Below are 19963 nucleotides of genomic sequence, written 5' to 3' on the forward strand. Positions count from 1 at the left end.
AGATCAATGAACTTTACATGAATATAAATAGATGACGACAAATTTTGCTAGACCTATATATAAAAAGGACTACTATAATTAATTAACCCTAAAAGAATTATTGAAATTTATAACTCAGACTATGAATTTAGCATTGTCTATGCTTAGAATACTTCGATTTATTTCACTAGCTAGACATAAAAAAATTTATTTTAATATTTCAAGATCAAAATTTGATGACAAAAGAAAAGTTATAATGTTGTTTCAAAAACTCCATTTTTTTTCTTTTTATACTCCATTAACAAAGTATTTTTATATTTATTTTTCTGACATGAAATATATAATACAATCATCAAGCTTTTTATTTCTAATTTGGATTTTATCCCATATATTGTGTCACGACCCAAAATGAGCTATGACTGGCGCTCAGGAAAATAATCCTATAGCAAGCCTAACATAGTCAAATATAAGTTCAATAAGCAAGTACAAATATTTTACAAGTTCTAAAATAAATAGTTATATATTTTTAACAAAAAATTAAAATAACTAAGAATGGTTGGTCCTGCCTGTGACATATGGAGCATATACTTCTTATTGCATAATTAGAATGATATGAAAAATTTCAAAAGCACACTACAAACACTAATTGGAGTCCAAATAACATAGCCAAAAGTGTAAAACATATAGAGTAACACAAATTCCAACAATACACCCAAAATATAAAGCAATAATTAAAAAGCACAGTCATATGAGATTCCAAGAGTTCGAGTTCAATTATGTGGTGGATAAGGATGAGAAAAAAGAGAGGCAAGGTGAAGAATTAAGCATAATGTACATGGCCAGAATTCCAGATTTAGAGACAAACATAACCACCACATCAAACCAAGCATGCAAGATATAGCCAACAAAACATTTTCAAATCATATTATGCATATTAACCTTAAATGTCAAGTGATAAGAGGTAGGAAGGTTAAACAGAAGGAAGGAATTTAATCGATCTACAAGGCTCTTTAAGGGCATTGTGAAAGCATCATATTAGTATGAATAGTTCCGCTTACTCAAACATAGCATTGGCCCTAGCCATCCTTTAGGTTAGCAATCGACAATCCCAAATAATAAACTAACAAATGTGCTACATATACACCAATTGATAAACAAACAAAATGCCATTAGTTGGGAAACAATACCACCAATCTAGCAAAGTTTTGAATTTCATTACTCAACCACCATTACAATGCAGCGCACTCAAGGAGTAATAGAACCACGGATTTAGTGAAGCTCAAGAATATCGACAGGCGACAACATATTTCAATTAATTGCAATCCTGAGCAACTTGAAACCAGCAAAGTGATGTCTCAAGAAAGTCATACAACATAGGATCAGTTAAGCAGCAGACTAATGAATCAATGTGACTACCTCAAAAATTCGATCATGTTAAGAACTTTGCAAGCCTATATATCTTTGGAAGAAAAATGGTTGATACAACAATTTAAAATAAATTGTACTTAGATCATGATGTGCAAATTTAAAGAATAATAGTACAACTGATAATCAAACCCTTAACGTATGAAGAAATGTCAACCTAAGATGTGGGCTATGAACTAAGGCAAAATACTAGTAGTAAAACAGTCGATTTTCAGAATTTCTAACAGACAATATTCAAAATACACTGTGATTGTTACCAAGGAAAAATTTGGCCAAAAAGGAACAACTTAACACAAAACCCTCAGTGCAGAGACTCTTTAATCAATTAAAATCCTTATTAGGCAAACAAGGTAGGATCCGCGACATAGTTAGATAATCAACAAAACCATGGGGTAATAGAAACTATTGATTCTGCAAATGAAACAAAATCAGAAAAAGAAAGAAAAACCTTTTTTTTTGAGACCATCAGTAAGAAGGAGTAACTTAATACAAAGCCAGCTACTAAATATCACCAAAATTCAAAACTACATAACAAAAACAACAATCCTATTAGCCAAGATAATCCAGCCAAAAGTACAAAACTAATTTCTCTCACTGCCTTTCACTATTAAAACAAATGAATCAAAGCTCAACAGGATGTAAAAGGACAAGCTGATAAATTTATTACACTCGAGCACATAATCTGCAATCACACAATTACCAGAAGCATATAAAGCATCTGCACCCAATAAGCGATGATAGATCTGAATCAAACATCCATTTGCAACTCAATTCATTTCACAACCATCACTTGAGAAAATTATATAGTAACAAAAATAGTTTATTGACAAAAACATTTATGATGCTTGGCATTACTTAAAAACCAAAGAAATCGTCGGTGTGTCACTACAAAGTAACACAACACACAACTTTCGAAATATGTACAAAAATATAATTGTAACTTTGTAAGGGCAAAGGCCATAGAGGTAAATAAAAAGATGTACCACCACAACTAAAACCATGTGCTAGGAGCATTTTAAGGGGAAAAATGAAGAAACAAGCCAAATCCACAAACAATTTGGGCAGAGCAAAATAAAAATTCATGAGTATAAATAATAGACATAAACAGGTTTTGCATGTACAACAACCATTTAAACTAGAGAAAAGGGAAGAAAAAAAAACATAATTAGACACGGCACGTGAACAAATAAGCTAAACCCATAAATAAAGCAAAGCAAAATGAACATTCATCATAAAATTGTAAAAAATGTGCCACTCTAAAAATAGAAACACGATAATCCTATATATAAGAAACCGTCACATAACACAGATTATATGATAAGCACAATACTTGATAGTTTTGACATGTTAAAAATTAATTAGGTTTTTTTTAAAAAAAAAAAAACAATGTAGAAAAAAAGAAAAATAAACAAGGCAAGGTCATTAAACATTTTTTTTATTGAGAATGTGAATGCAATACTAAACATTTTTACATAAATCTTACAGTGCTGACTAGAGTAACTAACTTTTATGTTAAGCATCATATAATGGACCACCAATGAGATAATATTGAGTAAACTTTAGAACAATATGCTGAAAGAGTTGGAACAACTTTTCTAGTCAATAAAATAATTAATTTTGAAGGAAAAAAATTCAGATGCTCAAGTGTGTCACAAAAGTATTGTACAGATCACAAGTTTATCATGACAAACTTCAATTCGAAATTATCAAGTCCTCATCGTATCAAAGAAATCAAAACATTTATTAATCCGTCATATATAACTACAAATCAGGCATATAATCTCCAACAACAACACAAGCAATTAAGAGGGTTTATTACCGCCTTTCAATAGAAATTTTTTTTTTACAAGATAACAACCAAGATTCACCTAGTTACAGTCACATCAGTCACCAATTCAGCAACAAATAATAATATTAACTCCTATACAGCAGCAAAAACCAATAACCTGATGGGTCTCTCAAATAATTAACCAAAATCATTTACTTGTTAATTACTGTAATAATCACTAATCAAATGACATGAATCAGCAAATAAGTATCTAATCAGTGGCTACCACTCATAAGCAAGCTACAATTTATCACATTTAAAATAATCATCAAATGCTTCATAATCACCATGATCAGTCCACAAGCTCAGCAAACAAGCCTATATAATTAGAAATCACATATAATCTAAGAGACGTATTCACTTAATAATATATAAACAAGAAGATTCTACCTGAGTGAAGCTCAAATGTGTTTTTCATACAACCAGTTATACTAAGTATAGAACTTTAGCACTCAATTTGGTTAACATCCAAATGTTAATATCAACTATGGAAATTTCAATGATCTTGGACAAAGACAACTTTCTCAAAGAAACTCATGCTGTGGATTTAGTCTCTTTAAAATCAATTATCTATCATCCGTATTATAGTTAGCAAACTTATTTAACATTTGTTTAACTAGAAACTAAATAAACACACATTTCAAACGGATCATAACAATTAAAGATCGAACAGAACCTAAAACAATATAATGATTTAATGTCTTAAAGTAGATGAAAGCGAGGCTAAATATCAATTCATATTATGTACCATTACTCAAAACATTCTATTTCGATGAAAAAATTTCACAAACTTTAAATTTATTAGAGAATAAGTCGAGATTGAGTACAAAGGGAAGGAAACGAGTCGCAAGAAGCGGCAGGAAAGGAAAAGAGTAGCAAGAAGCGGCTGGAAAGGAAAAGAGTGGCAAGAAACGGCAGAGGTCATATGTTACAACCAGATGACAACAACGACATAAAGGACAAGAATGACAATCCTATAGGCCTCTGATAGTGCCACAATTCGTACAAATAGGCGCACTTCTATTTATACAATTGTGATCCTACCATAGGACACTTGCTCCATATTACACAGATTAAACCTAAGCTCTGATACCACTCTGTCACGACCCAAAATGAGCCATGACTGGCGCTCAGGAAAATAATCCTATAGCAAGCCTAACATAGTCAAATATAAGTTCAATAAGCAAGTACAAATATTTTACAAGTTCTAAAATAAATAGTTATATATTTTTAACAAAAAATTAAAATAACTAAGAATGGTTGGTCCTGCCTGTGACATATGGAGCATATACTTCTAGGAATTCGACAAAGAATAGGTACTCATTGCAGACCGTTACTCTTGAATAGAAAGTCTCACACAGTCAAATATTTGTTCCTGAAAAATATTTTTAGAAAAATGGGGTGAGTTTTGCAACTCAGTGACCAGACAATACATCTATAATCAACATGAGACTATACAAACATTATCATTAAAGTAATTTTAATTAGAAAATAATAGTTGATAATAATAAGTGAATCAATAAGGGAGCTCTCATACAGAAATCAAATCAAAAGTCCACACTTGGGCGGCTCCACCTCTATGGGTAGCCCTTTCCTCTTGTGTGTCCTAACAGAATAACAGATCTAACGTGTGGCCTACACGTTAGGCTAGCAACACCCCTGCTAGCTGGAGTCTGAGTTAGATGCATCTAAGTTAACGTCATAACCGACGTTAACTACGGTTTTCTAATACGAGCCTCCCAAACCAATTCAAAACATATAATTTCAAATACAACAAATATTTGATCTTTCAAATATATAAGGTATCGAATCGAATCGAATCAAATCAAATTAAATCATACTTTTTCATCAGAAATCTTTTCTCAATCATACTTTTTCAACCATAAGAGATTTCAAATATATTTCACAATTTTTAGAGTGAGTATCAACAAATACTTCAATGCTTCAAAAACAAATATTCAAATAAAATCAAACATTTTAGAATAATGCAAAACTTCATCAAAAATATATATAGTCTCATGTATAGTTTCCAAAAGTATAAACTTCATAAAAATGAGTTATTTAATTCTAATAAATCAATTATTTTAATCAATTCAAAACTGTTCAAAGCAAATATAGCTATAATTCAAAGATCATAATATATATATATCAAAATAATTGTAGATGCACAATCAAACAATCATAAATGTAAAGCCTACTCACAACGTAGTCCCTAGGGACCGAAGATACCAAACCCAGAGTGCCAAATTCAAGGTAAGGAGGATTGAAGTGGAATGGAACGAATGAGCATAGAATTTGAACCGGAGTAGCGACAAGATAGAGCTGGCTATAGTTCTCGATTGTTAAAACTATAATCCAAACGCGCCGACGGAACCTTTCCTCTCAACCCGAAATTGCGGCAGCCACAACCTCAGCTCCAAATCACTTTCTCAGCAACTACAACGACTCGGACTTAAGGAAAACAAGTAGCGGCAGCACCGGTGGTGGTTCCGGCAACAACAGCACCATACCCATTGACTAGAAACCCCGACAGCGGCGGCGGCAGAAGAACGGTGACCTCAATGTGACTTTCCAGCGGCCAGAGGTGCAGTGGCTCTTGCGGCAGCAGCGAGCCACTCCAGCAACCCCTTGTGCAAGCTCTCTTCCTCCGGCAGCGACCTAGACGGCGACGACTCTCCACGGACGGCGGCGGGCCTTCGGCGGCGGTGCAGCTCCAGTGACGACGGTGCATGGCGGGACAGCGTTCCTCTCTTCCTCGAGCTCTCCCTCTCACTGGCGCTCAAGGACGACGGCGAGGGTGGCTTCAATGGCGGCGGTTGCAGCTCGCGACGACAGAGACACTCCTCCGCGACGGCGCAGTTGGCAACGATGGGCATGAACGGCAGCAGCGACCTCCCTCTCTTCTCCGCATCAGTGTAAGTGCGTGTGTGTGGGGATGAGCGACGGCGTAAGGGTGAGCGAGGGGAGTGCGTCTGTGAGTGTGTGTTTCTACGAAGAGGGTGTGGGAGGAGCGGGGGTGGGAGCTCGACGGCTAGTGAGGGACTGAGGGTTGAGAGAGTGTTTTTGTGTGATTAGGGTTAGGAAAAAAGTAAAGGAAGAGTGGCCCACAATTTTTTTTTTTTGAGCTATTACATATTGTTTATTTTTGAAACCAATAATAACACGTATATACACCACAAACATAAAAAAATTAAAATAATATGTTTAAATAACATTTTTGCTTTATTCAATCACGTAATATTCTTTTCCTATTCTTTTTTCCTAGCGTGTTTTTAAAGTGCACACAATAAAGTAGACTTTTTTTTTCCTTTTAATGCCATTTTGTTTTTCTGTCTTTATTTTTTGTTTATAAGGATGGATGTTAAAACATAAAGCTACATATGAAATAATACTTTCGGAGTCTATTGGGCTGGAAAGATCCAATGAAATTGGCATTGTATTGGGAAAATTTAGGTATGTTATGTGAAAAAAAAAAAAAGAACACTTTGCTATGTTATAGATCATAGATGCATATAAGTCATGCATAAAAAAAATGCATATAAGTGATATTATATATATTAATTCTTTTTAAACAGGATGGTTCGTTTATGCTTATGGGTGTGATTTGATAGTTATCTTTTGTGATCTTTATCATTTACAAAATATACCAATGTCAGTATCAATTGAATGTTGTCAAGGTTAGATAAGGCATTTGCTTTATATGTCAATTAGTATGCCGTGGTTGTATGATTAGATGATTGTTAATTGTTGGATTATGTTGTGGTGATATATTAATAAAATAGGCTGGTGCGTGATTAAAAGTTAATTAGTTGAGAGAATCAATTATGATAGCTGGCATGTTGATACTAGTTAATTAGAAGGAATAATGGTTAAATTAACCGAACTATTTAGTTAGCTTTAACTGTAGTCAATAGTTTGCATAATTTTAATTGAGATTAATCATAATAACAAATCTATTTTTTGATTTATCACAAGTTAACTTTGCAATTTTTTTTCTACCTAAAACTAGATTCTACATCATTGTAGAATTTCAAATCAATAGTCATAAGCAATGTTATAAAAATCAGATTGGATCGACCAATTCGATAAAAAAATTAGTAAACTGAATCTTTATTCAGTCTGGTCAAGTAATATGACCGTTTAAAAATAAAAACCGGTGAAAATTGGTCAAAATCGATAGAAACCGATAAAAACTTAGTCCAACTAAACCGCTTTAGAAAAAATTGTTGAAGATCTGACTTGAATTTGAATCTTTCTTGTTCTTGCGTGTTCTCCTTGTCACTAAGTTATGTTATTTTTTTTATTATTTTATATGCTAATTATTAATTATATAGTAAAAACATACAATAATTTTGTTAATATTATTTTAATTTTATATTCACTTATATTTAAATAATTATATTTTTTATTTTTTATAATTATTAATATAAATATTATTAAACATATATAAATAAAAATATCAAATATTTTTATTAATTACAATATCATTATTATTTTTTTAATATTGTTGATTATAATTTGTTAAAACTTGATTGTTTTTAAAATATTAATGAAGATATCTATTTTAAATTTTAATATTAGACTTTTGACTATTTTTTATTTTTTATTTACGTAGAACCGATTCTATCGGTTCAACCAATAACTTATCGGTTGAATCAATAAACTAATAAATCATAAAACAATTCACTGTGAAAACATTCAAGTTGTGTTTGGAAAAAAGATTGAAACTGAGAGATAGAGATTGAGAGACAGAGACTAAATTAAGTCTTTGTATTATGTTTAGTGTAAAATATAATGGATTAATGAGTTAAGTTTCAATATCATGTTTGATTTAAGATAAATATGGAGACTGAAGGGTACAATTACACTCTCATCATTATAATTATTACAATCCATATGGATTTAATTTTGATAGTGGTGAATTTCATTGTTCATATTTTAATATTGCTATTTTCCCACTTAATGATGCACGTAGTGGACGACAAGGCTTAATGAAGCGTCTTGAAGAGGTATATTACTCTCTCTCTCTCTTTCTCTCTCTCCCTCCTCTCTTTATTTTTACTTAAATAAATGAATAAAAAACAAAAATTACTAATTAACTTACCCAACATGAACTCAAAACACATATGTTCTATTTCTTTATTTATATAAATTGTGATAGAATGGTGTGTGATAGCATTTGCTATAAATCGTGGTTTCCTATCAAAATTTACGTTTTAGAATTTTAAACCCATGTGCACATAAATTATGTCAAGATGTTGATAATGCATAGAAACTAATTGTGAATCGTAACAAATTGTAGCGATTTACATTAAAATAGGAAAGCACACTAGCTTATGACAATTTCATGCATTTGGAATGTCCAGGACCTTAGCACAATTTAAGTCCACACAACTAGAATAGGCTATGATGATACACCATCGTGAAGAACGAGGGAGGATGAGATATCATGATACTCTGAGGAGGAGACAACAGCAGTATAAGAACAGAAAAGGCAAAGAACTGTAGAGTAAGGAGGATTTGGGTTGAAAAGTGAGGATAAGTTTGGTAGATCTTGAGGTGGATATATATTACTTGAATGTTGTGCATATTGTTAGATAGATGATGAACATGTTAGTTCCTATTTTTCTCTATGATAACATTATTAATTGATGAAATTAATTTAATTTTATTAGTGAAGTAATATAATGAATATTCGTGTATTGAAATTTTGTTAGAAAATTATGAGATTAAAAATTTGTTAGGAGTTTAATTTGATATTTTTGTTGTTATATATGCATGATACCATATTTCTTAATGATTTTTTTAGGGTGTTAAGGATATTTGCATTGCCTTTAAGTAACAAAACAAAAATATCATATATCATTGATAGCTAATTTATTATTTTTTAGAGTAAAGTATCATTTTTGTCCCCAACGTTTGGGGTAAGTCTCAAAGTTATCCCTAACGTTTCAATCGTCCTATTTAAGTCCTTAACGTTTCAAAATTGACTCAATGTTGTCCTACCGTTAGGGATCCGTTAACAGAATTGACCGCAGGACAAAATTAAGACGATTTTGAAATGTTAGGGACTTAAATAGGACATAAATGTTAGGGACAAAAATGATACATAAAAATAAATTTTTAATTTTATCTTTCAATAATATTAGTTTTTTACTGTACATAGTATTCAATTATTTTTTAATTACATCTAAATAAATTACACTTAATCACATTACTTTCATTTTAAATAATTTTATTTTTTTATAATTTTAAAAAATTTTGATACATTAGAGACAAAAGGTATAATTTATATTTTAGTGTATATATATTATTTTTTTTTTGCAAGTTTATATACTAGTTATTCTACAAATATTTTATGATAACTAAAAATCTTTAAAAGTAAAATTATAAAAAAATTAATTTATTTAAAATGAAAGTAATATGATTAAGTGTAATTTACTTAGATGTGAATAAAAAATAATTGAATACTACGTATAATAAAAAATTGATGTTATTGAAGGATAAAATTAAAATTTATTTTTATGTATCATTTTTGTCCCCAAAGTTTTCGTCCTATTTAAGTCCCTAACGTTTCAAAATCGTCTCAATTTTGTCCCGCCGTCAATTCTGTTAACGGATCCCTAATGGCAGGACAACATTGAGTCAGTTTTGAAACATTAAGGACTTAAATAGGACGATTGAAACGTTAGGGACAACTTTAGGACTTACTTGAAACGTTAGGGACAAAAACGATACTTTACTCTATTTTTTATTATTGACGGCTAACTTATTTTAAATATATGTGTGTTTAATTGAATTTTCTTCAAGATATAAAATGTGTTGTTACTTTAATGCAATTCCAAAATATTTTACTATTTAAAAAAAGTAGAATCTAAAGCTACTGATGAAAATCAATTTTTGATTTATTTATGAAAGTAGATTTTTGTCTTTATTTAGTTAAATGGAAAATACTAGAAATTAATATTTCATTTTATTTTATCTTATTTGTCCTAATATGTTAATTTCTTTGATTTTTTTTTACCAAATAATTAAGAGTATAAAACTATTTCGAGACAACAAAAGATGATCATACAAGACCTTATACTGTCTTATGTTTAAAATTGATACGTCGCTTATTCGTGCATTTGTTGAAGGTGAAAACTCGAAGCTTATACCTTCCACATACTATTCGAAGAGTGCATATTTACCTTACAGGATATTGCATACTAATTCAACCTTCTAATAAATGACTTTGTGGTAAGCAAAAGTTTAAGTGGCTTTGAGTAGTTGATGGTAAGAAAAAATCATCTCGGACTTAGATTTTTCAAGAATTATTTGGCAAACTTTTCTGGCTTAGTTTTATTGATGAGTATACTATCTTATATAAGTGGTTTCAGAACAAGTTTATGGTTATACCGTCAAATACAAGAGAGGAAATTGTTGTTAGATGGGGAATAATGCAGTGGATTAATTTGTGATTTGCTATTATTTTGGTTACTTGGAGAATTAGAAGTCAGAAACTCTTTGAAGATAAACAAACACAAAATAATGAAACTTAGGAGGAAATCATTTACCATTGGAAGGAATGGGAGAGGTGCAAACAACCAAGTTTGGGGGGTAAAAATTGTAAAAGAAAAGCTGAAAAATGTAAGAATGGGTCAAGGAGAAAAGAAAAAAAAATCATTAGTGGTTATGTGCGGAATTCATCCATGACAAGAAAGTTATGATCAAAGACTAATATAGTCATTTTTAGATTTATTTGCTATATGGCATGAACATTAGGAAAAAAGATTTGACAAGGTGTTGTATTTGAATTAGTGATTTTTCTTTTACCTTCAATGGAATATCTTTAGTGGTGGAATGGTATACCTGGAAAGTTCCTTTCTTCTGATCACTTTTTGAATAACCCTCAGCAAGCCAAAGTAACTGCAGATGCTCCTATTCAAGATTAGGTTACTACACTAGTCAGAGATCAAGGTTTAGATGTCGTGCTAGATAAACGTCGTTAGACAGCTTATACCCACATTGTTCGCTGCGCTATGCAGCGTAGTTATAGGTGGGTGAAGGATGAGTTAAGGTTTGGTAAAGATGATGATGTGGATGGGGGAAGCGATGGACGACATGATATCATTTTTTATGTATCACAAGCTAATTTATGTGTTAAAGGTTTGTCCCATTTGTTCAAAAATATAACAAGCTGGTGTGCTTTTCGCTTCATCCAAATCAATGCAACCTGTCACAATTTATGTGTTTCGACACACCATCAACATATCATGGCACAATTTATGTACATACAAGTGTCAAATTTTGAAATGTAAATTGCGACAGGATACTCTGATTTACATATGCTATTACACACTATCCTATAACGATTTATATAAATAAAGAAAATGACATATGCGTATTTAATGTTGTTTTGAGAAAAACTAGTGATTTTGGTTTTTAATTAATTAAATTAATTTAAAAAAATACACACACAAAGTTAATGACATTAATTTTGTCCTCTTTATATTTTATGGGTTAAATATCTCTTCTTATTTCAGCTTGGTTATCGCCTTAAAAACAATGAAGTTGATACTATCTTTTGGAAATTTAAAGCAGTGGCCGACAAGAAAAAGGTAAATAACAATAAGTACGTATTTAACATTTTAATAATTTTAAGTTTGATTATTACTATAATGTATAATTAGATTCAACTTGCACTTATGACAAAATTAACATTTTAAGCATGCTATTCATTTTATATTTACTTCAAACTCTAATAGAATAAAATAAATATGGTTTACCATATATAAACAAAACTAATGGTACAAGAGAGAGAATAAAGATTGAGAGTGTATTCATGTGTCAAATGTAATGTATTATTATTATTATTATTATCATATTTTTACTAGTTTTGTAAAGTTAAGAAAAATGTAGTCAAACTACATTAGAAAAGTAATATTGCTTTTGGTTAAATAATAGTTTAATTATTTGAAAAATATTGATACAAACTAATTTGCTTATTAAATTATGAAGGATATTATTGTACATATATAATAATATGATTTCAAGAGTGAAATATGTAATCATTGTAAGAGATCCATAAAGCTACTACACTCCATTTTAATTCACATTTGATCTTTTTGTAACATTAAGCACTAAGTTTAACCTAATATATAAAAAAACATTACATATGAGATTTTAGCGTATTAAATAAGTTTCATTTTTCTTATTACCTAATTATAATATTTGGTTTATTAAGAGAGTGACTGATGCTGACCTTAGAGAATTGATGTCAAATGAACTTACTCAAGTGGAATCTATTTGGAAACTTGGTGACATACAGGTTGGTTTATATATTTATATATATATATATGAAAAAAATTTTGTGTTTGATACACAAGATAGAACAAATTAGTTTATATTAAAATGTGTCAATATATGTACTATGTAGGTGACTTGTGGAACTTTAAGTCTTTCAACAGCAACTATTAGACTTAATAATATTGTTGATGGAAGCACACATGTTGCTTGTTCCGTTGGTTCAGGGTCAATATATTCTGTTTTCAAAGCAGTGAATCTCATTGTGAAGGTTTGAAACAATGCTCAAATTAATATTTTATCATTATTATAGCAAAAATTGTAGAAATGGTTCATTTTTATTTGGTGTGTTTGAGATATGATGAGATTTTGGTAAAAAATAGATAGATGGAAAAAGCATGGCGTAACTATATTTTTTAAGTCCATTTTACTTATATATTAGCCTGAGAATATCGATTAAAATAACTTATATAATTTTATAGACCTATATTAGACTTATCATCATTGCCTAAGTTTAGGTTTATCAAATATTAAAAAGATAACAAATACCCAATAAATAATCTAAGAAACTTATGCGGTGATTCTTAGTTTGTGTAAGTAATAAAAAGATCCATTAGTATAGTTGGCACATATATATTGTGCTATAAGTCTAGAGTACGAAGACACATATTTATTAGCTGAAGAAAAAGTTCAACCAACCTTTAGGTAAATTATTATATGGTAAACTCAAAAGTTTATTGCTTTAATTTGTCTAATATGGTATTTATAATAATTAGCAATCAACTATTACACACATACACACACACATATTTGTATATTCTTTTTTTGTTTTTTTGCATAACATACAACGTAATTATAATTATGATTATAATTGCAATTTAAAGCATGAACATTAATAATGTTTTTGTTTTGATTATGTTATATATAGTGGAATTGGAGCAGGAACAGATGTCGTTGTCTCCAGCATTGCGGCCTATATTGAAGCCCTGAACAAGATGTTGGATTCCAAGAAATATTTTTTATATAATAATGTTTACTAAAATAATAATTACAATTTCTCCATTTGAGAATAAAGATACTGAGGTCATATTTTAAACTTTTATTCCTTTGAACTTATCATGTATGTATCGATAATGTGTGTGTACTTAAGCTCCAAAAATATAAAAGAAAACTACAAAATAGTGTGTAATCATAATACATCTTGTATGTTATATCTGGTTGTGTTAATGTATGAAGAAATAAAAACTAAAAAAAGATATATTAATAACTGTTCATTGGTACATCTTTTTAACTCTTAATTGTTGTTATATTGTCTTTACTTTAATTGAATATATAATATATCATTTATCATATCATATATATTGTATCATGTTCTTTTAGAACAAAATCTCCCTTTATATTTTACGGGTCACTCAAGGTACTTTTGTTTTGGATATCTAAGAACATCTACTGGAGGCGTTTAACATCCCAGATCTACCAAACATTGAACATTTATTGCTCCTGATCCTTACGAAACCTGAAATGTGATTGCAACATACAACAACAATTAGCAGAGTTTTTATTACTTTATATAAAGGTTTCAATTACTAAATATTATAAAGTTATAAATAAATACATCTTATCGTAAATTGGTCCTACCAGAAGTCACAGATAAGACACAGGACTTGGGTAAATTTCAAAAGAAACATTAATAGTGGTTTTTATAACCACCCCAACAATACACTATAAATTTTCAAATTTCATCTTATTTCAAGTTTTCAAATTTTATACATTATTACTTTAAAATATTTAATTAAACAAATATAAAATAATATGTAATTACCTTTGTTATTATATTTCGAACCAACGTAATCACCTTATTAACGACATAAAAAAATAGAGCATACACAAAAACTTTTTCAACAGACAAACGAAAAGAATCTCTACGCTTTCTACACATATCATTTCACCTCTCAATCTTACAATCCTATTTGTAGGTTCAAGTCTCTATCTCAAACATGCAATAATTCACAAAATAAATTGTTTCAGTTTATAAGTTAGTTGCACTTATATTAAATAATAAATTACTAGTTTTAAATTTAAATAAGGTTTAATAACAATAATTTTAATTAATTTCATTAACTACATACCTATAGGAAATTTTTTTTGTGAAACTCCTTCATTGCTACTCGCAAACACAATTTCCAAGAGAACTAGCTTCTCCAAAAAACTTCAATTGAAGATCACGATTGTTAGAAATAAATACAAAAGCCAAATAAATATAGCCATACAAAATTATCGAAAAAAATTAGGTCATCAAAAAAGTAAATCGTTAAATTGAAGGAAAACACCACGATCACAATGGTGCTCACAGAATGTCGAGCAATGCTTTGACAAGGGAGAAAACAGTAAAGAAAGTTTCAGAGATAGAGAGAGAAAAACGATGTTAGAAATGTAAAGAAAACCAAGAAATGATAAAAAAAATAATAAATAGGGACACAATGTTTAAATTTTTTGTTTTCCTATTACAAACGATCTAGCTATTAGTTATAGTAATTTGTAAAAATTTTTAATTTTAAATTTATATAAAAAAATATATATTTATAAATTTNAGACAACTTAGCCAACACTCATGATTATATATGTTGTAGTCGACTTGACTGTCAGTAACCTATTTCTAATATTTTAAAATAATAATATAATTATTACTGACTACTTAGTCGTCACTATGTATAAAAAAATTAAATATTAAGAAGAAAATGATTAGGAATGGCTCAGCCATTGCACACCTTTACTTAATTAATGATGTCAAAATGTGGGGATGTTACTAACGGCTCATTCATCATAAAGTTGGCTCGTCAAAAAATGTCTCGTCTAGATGATCATATTTTAAAGATGACTTGGCTATCGGTAACCAACCGATCACGACGAATCATCAATAAAGTTGTCAACAACCAAGGCGTATATAGTAGTAGTAGTAGTAATATTAGAGTGTATGTATCTATATTTATGTCAAGCCATTAATAGGCAAGGCGTATATAGTAGTTGTAGTAGTATTATTAGTGCGGAATTTAAGATTTCTACAACTGAACCGGCAAGTGCACCGGGTCATCCAAGTAATACCTCAGGTAAGTGAGGATCGATCCCACGAGGACTGAGGAACTGAGCAATAATGGTCAGCTGATTGGCTTAGTTAGGCGAATAAAGAATTAGGTTAGTGGTTGAAATTGCATAAAATAATAAACCAAAGAGTAAAGAAAGCAATTAAGATGTATAGTGTAAAAACAGTGAGAGAAAACAATTAAAGTATCGGAGATGTTTACTTTTCCGGATTAAAACTTCTTACCAACTATTTGAACAATGCATGATTCATTTCATGGCAAACTGTAAATGACTAAACCCTAATGTCTTAGTGATTTAGTCTCATCTAATCTTCATTAACCTCCACCATCATCGTCACTTAATTCCAATTAGAGGGTTAAGTTCGAAACTAGTTTATGGCCACAAAAACCCTAATTACCTAAAGCTAACAGGATTATATGTCACATATCCTAATTAGTTCATGTAGTTAGCAATTTAGGTGGAATTTACTTTCAAGCTGTGTCTAGGTGAGAGGCCTCTTCCAAGGGTCACAAGAACGCATCTAGAATAAGGGTTATACTTTCATTCCACCCAAATTCATAAAATTAAGTGCAAAAGTAATCCTTGAAACTAAATTAGTACATTGATTAAAATAGAAAAGTAATAATCTCAATCCATAGAAATAAATAGAGCTCCTCACCTTAACCAAAAGGTTTAGTGACTCATGACTTACAGAGAAAAACTTGGGTTCTAAAAAGTGCGGAAGTCTGATCCCCCAAAAAGGGTAGATCTTTTTCCTTTTATACTAACCTAATAAAATAAAATAGAAATATAAAAATTCTAAAACTAAAAGATATTATTTTTAAATAAAAATTACAAATATAAAATAAAAGATAACTAATAAAGGCTAAGTCCAACTAGAAATACTCCAAGAGTGGGTCTTCAATTCGAATCAAAGGGGGCAGAAACGTGCATGGTTGTGAAGCTTGTTGGCGCTAAGCTTGGCGTTTAGCGCCCAGAGGAGGGCTTCAGCTCTTTTCCTTTGTTTTTGCTCTAAACTCTGCCAAATTGCTCCGAATTTCACCTGAAATCATAAAAACACTAAAACAACTCAAATTAGCATCCAAAGAGAATTTTTTGCACCCAAATATAATAAAACTTAATAAATTCTAACTAAAAACAGCTAAAAATAAACAAAAAAGGGTGCAAGATGTTCACGCATCAATTATATATGTAGGAACAAATATCAGAGCATTTGTCTCAAGATCAAAAGTGTGCTGCCACTGAAGGTGTTCCCTCAAAAGTATGCAATTGAAAAAGTCTGTGGTCCTGAGAATGGTAAGTGAGTCCGTGGTTCTAGTAATATTATATGTCCTAGTGGTTTTGGTAAGTCAAAGCGTATTCTTAGAGTTGCAAATTGTGGTGGCTCTAGCAGTGTATCACAATAGCATGATGCGGATTTAGAGAGGCAACTTCAACAAGCTAAGGATCAAGTGGCAACTTTTCACACATTTCTAGTACAAAAGTATGGTGATAAAGTACCTACTTTTTCAGGTGACGTGCCACACACTTAGTCAGACTTAATGTACCTCATGGCTTGTTTATTTAATTTTTAGATATGTATAGTTTAAACCATGTTATTAGAAATAATTTTATTTGTTAACGTATAGAATTTTAGAACATGGTTGATTTAATTTTTTTCATGAACAATGCATATTCTGGACCATTGTTATTTAGTTTGTTATATATTGTGGTTTATTATTGATTATTGTTGTTTATTTAATAGTATCTCTTAATGTAAAATATTTTGAAAATAGTAATATATATATATATATATGTATATACACACACATGAATACAAGGAAAAAAATTTCAAAAAAAATAATTAGCAATTAATACCTAGAAATTATTTTTTACAAAAAAAAAAAACTAAAAACATCTAATTAGCCACAAAAGGATGTGTTGTTAAATAAACCATCAATATTGGCAACCAAAAAAAGCATGGAAAAAACCAGTCTACCTATGTTAACCACAAATAAAGCTTGGCAAAAGTTGAATTTATTTTTTACATGTTTTTATTTTGCCACGAAAAAAACTGTTGTTAAATAACAATTAACATTGGCCACGGAAAAAAATTGGGCTAAAAAAACCCCGTTTTCTCCATTTTTGCCACGGGTAAAGCGTGACAAAAGCAAAAGTTGTTGTGCATCGTTTCATTTTGCCACAAAACAGAGCATGCCCAAATGGCAAAATATGTGGCTAACAAAGGTCCATAGGCGTAAAAATGGTGGCTAATTAAAAACGCGTCACCCTCTTTAGCCAAACATAGCACACTATGAAGGTCAAAATAATAAGCAATTTCAGAGGCAACATACACAATATGGCTTTAGAGGAGGTAGATTCAGCAATTTTTTGTGACAGAGGAGGCAGAACAGGCAATTTTGGAGAAAGAAATAGATTTTCAAGACCATGAATCACTTGTCAAGTATGTCACAAGCTAGGGCACTCAGCTGCATAGTGTTGGTACAGATATGATGATAGTTATGAACCAAGAAATTTTGAGTCAAGGAGTAGTAACAATGATTCAGACAATATCCAGATGCACAATTTCAAAGGCCATGTCCAAGAGCAAACATGGCTACAAGTAATGCCATAGTAATTCCCTCTACATTGAGTGATCCGAATTGGTATCCAGCCTCATGAGCTACGCACCATATGACCCCCGATCCATACAACCTGATGCAGAAAACAACTTATGATGGTTTAGATCAAGTCATGATTGGAGATGGTTAAGGTTTGCAAAGAACTCATGTTAAAAACTCTTTATTTAAATCTGATTTGAGCACAAAATTGTTTACGTTAGCCAATTTGTTGCATGTTCCTAATATTACTAAGAACTGATTAGTGTCAATAAACTTGCAAAGGTTAACAAAGTCTTATTCGAGCTCCATGATGACTTTTGTTGTGTCAAATCCCATGAGACTAAGGAATTGCTCCTCCTTGGCTCAATTGAGAATGGACTGTATAAGTTTCAAACTTCACCCTTACTCTTCAACCAACTAAAGCAATGCTTGTTGCTAGATGTGCCACAAATAATGCCAAAATCTGGCACAATAGGCTAGGACATCCTTCATCTCTTGTATTAATCAGAATGTTAAATGATTGTATTCTGATGTTTGATATAACTAAAATTGTTTGTACTGCATGTTGCTTAGGAAAATCATATAACTTATTTTTTCCCACATCCTCTACTACTACAAGAAAAATGGTAATTACCGTCGGATTTACCATCGTTCTGTAATTGGCGATATAAACGGCGGCAAAAACCCCTTACTGGCGGATTTTTTTAGTCCGACGCTAATTACTGGCAATCTTTCTGTCAGTGTTTTCAATGGATTGTCGAGCCTGGGTTGATTTTTACTGTTGGATTAATTCAACAGTAACTTTGGCACCATTTCGCTTCAAATGGCACCAAAATAGATTAATCCGACGGTACATGCGCCGGTAGGATTTTTATCTTTTATTTTTTTAGCATAGTTTAGCCATAATTGACAGTCAAATCAAATTAGAATTCTTGTTAACAAAATTGTTATCACAAATCTAAAATTAGCAAAAATTAACAAATTATGTTATTAAAAATAAATGGTATGAAGACAATAAAATGTCATAAAAGTAGAATAGTGTACCCTAAACAAACAAAAATGCAAAAAATCCTAACCCCTACAGATCATGATAATCGTCGTCATCGGCGGCGGTGGAGACGTGGTCTCCCTATTAACGCAAAGGAGTAGGTGCAGCAGTTGGTGCCCTACCAAGAGTAGCGTTGCTGCTGGAACCAGTAGCGCTACTGCCTCCAGCGCGCATCTGCTAGCTGTACTCCTCCATCTGCTGTTGCAATCGCTCGAGCTACTCCAGCTTCTCCGTCAAGTCCGAGCTAGCGGCATCGTGTACAAAAATCTCTCGATACCTCTGCTCAGACTGCTCCTACTAATGGTGAAGCTTCTGTGTTAGCTTCTGCACCTCCTCCCTCAGATCGATAACTTCTTGGGATCAGCAGGGCTGGTACCAGAGGCAGAGGCAGAGGAAGCAGCCAATGCAGAGGAGCAAAGGGCACTAGAAAAGAATGAGTCCAACCCGAAGTAGCGATTCTTGTGGGGTTCAGAGGTGGTCTTGCGCTAAATCCTGTTGACATCCATGACTGAGGCCTTGGAGCCGGCTTCGTCGGCTCCACCAAGCGGCTGAGATTGCTGGGTCGTGGCCTCCAACCTCTGCTGATACTCTTCCCGCATCATACACGTTAGTTGTGATTAGGATAATAGTTAAATAATTGACTTTAAACCAAATGAAGCTGAAATTTATGATGAATTTAAACTCACATAATGGGTC

The 19963-nt window shown here is 31.3% G+C and overlaps 1 protein-coding gene across 1 annotated transcript in view; it reads left to right on the forward strand.

Moving 5' to 3' along the window:
- LOC107627514 (2-isopropylmalate synthase 1, chloroplastic-like) overlaps positions 1-13557 on the forward strand; it is a 21707-nt gene extending 8150 nt beyond the window's left edge. Inside the window, exons 6-12 of the mRNA XM_021116968.1 lie at positions 6586-6685; positions 8208-8241; positions 11758-11832; positions 12459-12542; positions 12651-12788; positions 13140-13222; positions 13446-13557. Of these exons, the coding sequence (XP_020972627.1) occupies positions 6586-6685; positions 8208-8241; positions 11758-11832; positions 12459-12542; positions 12651-12788; positions 13140-13222; positions 13446-13557 (626 nt within the window). The remainder of the gene's footprint in view (positions 1-6585; positions 6686-8207; positions 8242-11757; positions 11833-12458; positions 12543-12650; positions 12789-13139; positions 13223-13445) is intronic.

Source organism: Arachis ipaensis, chromosome B02 (genome assembly GCF_000816755.2).
Source record: "Arachis ipaensis cultivar K30076 chromosome B02, Araip1.1, whole genome shotgun sequence".
Taxonomy (NCBI): Eukaryota; Viridiplantae; Streptophyta; class Magnoliopsida; order Fabales; family Fabaceae; genus Arachis; species Arachis ipaensis.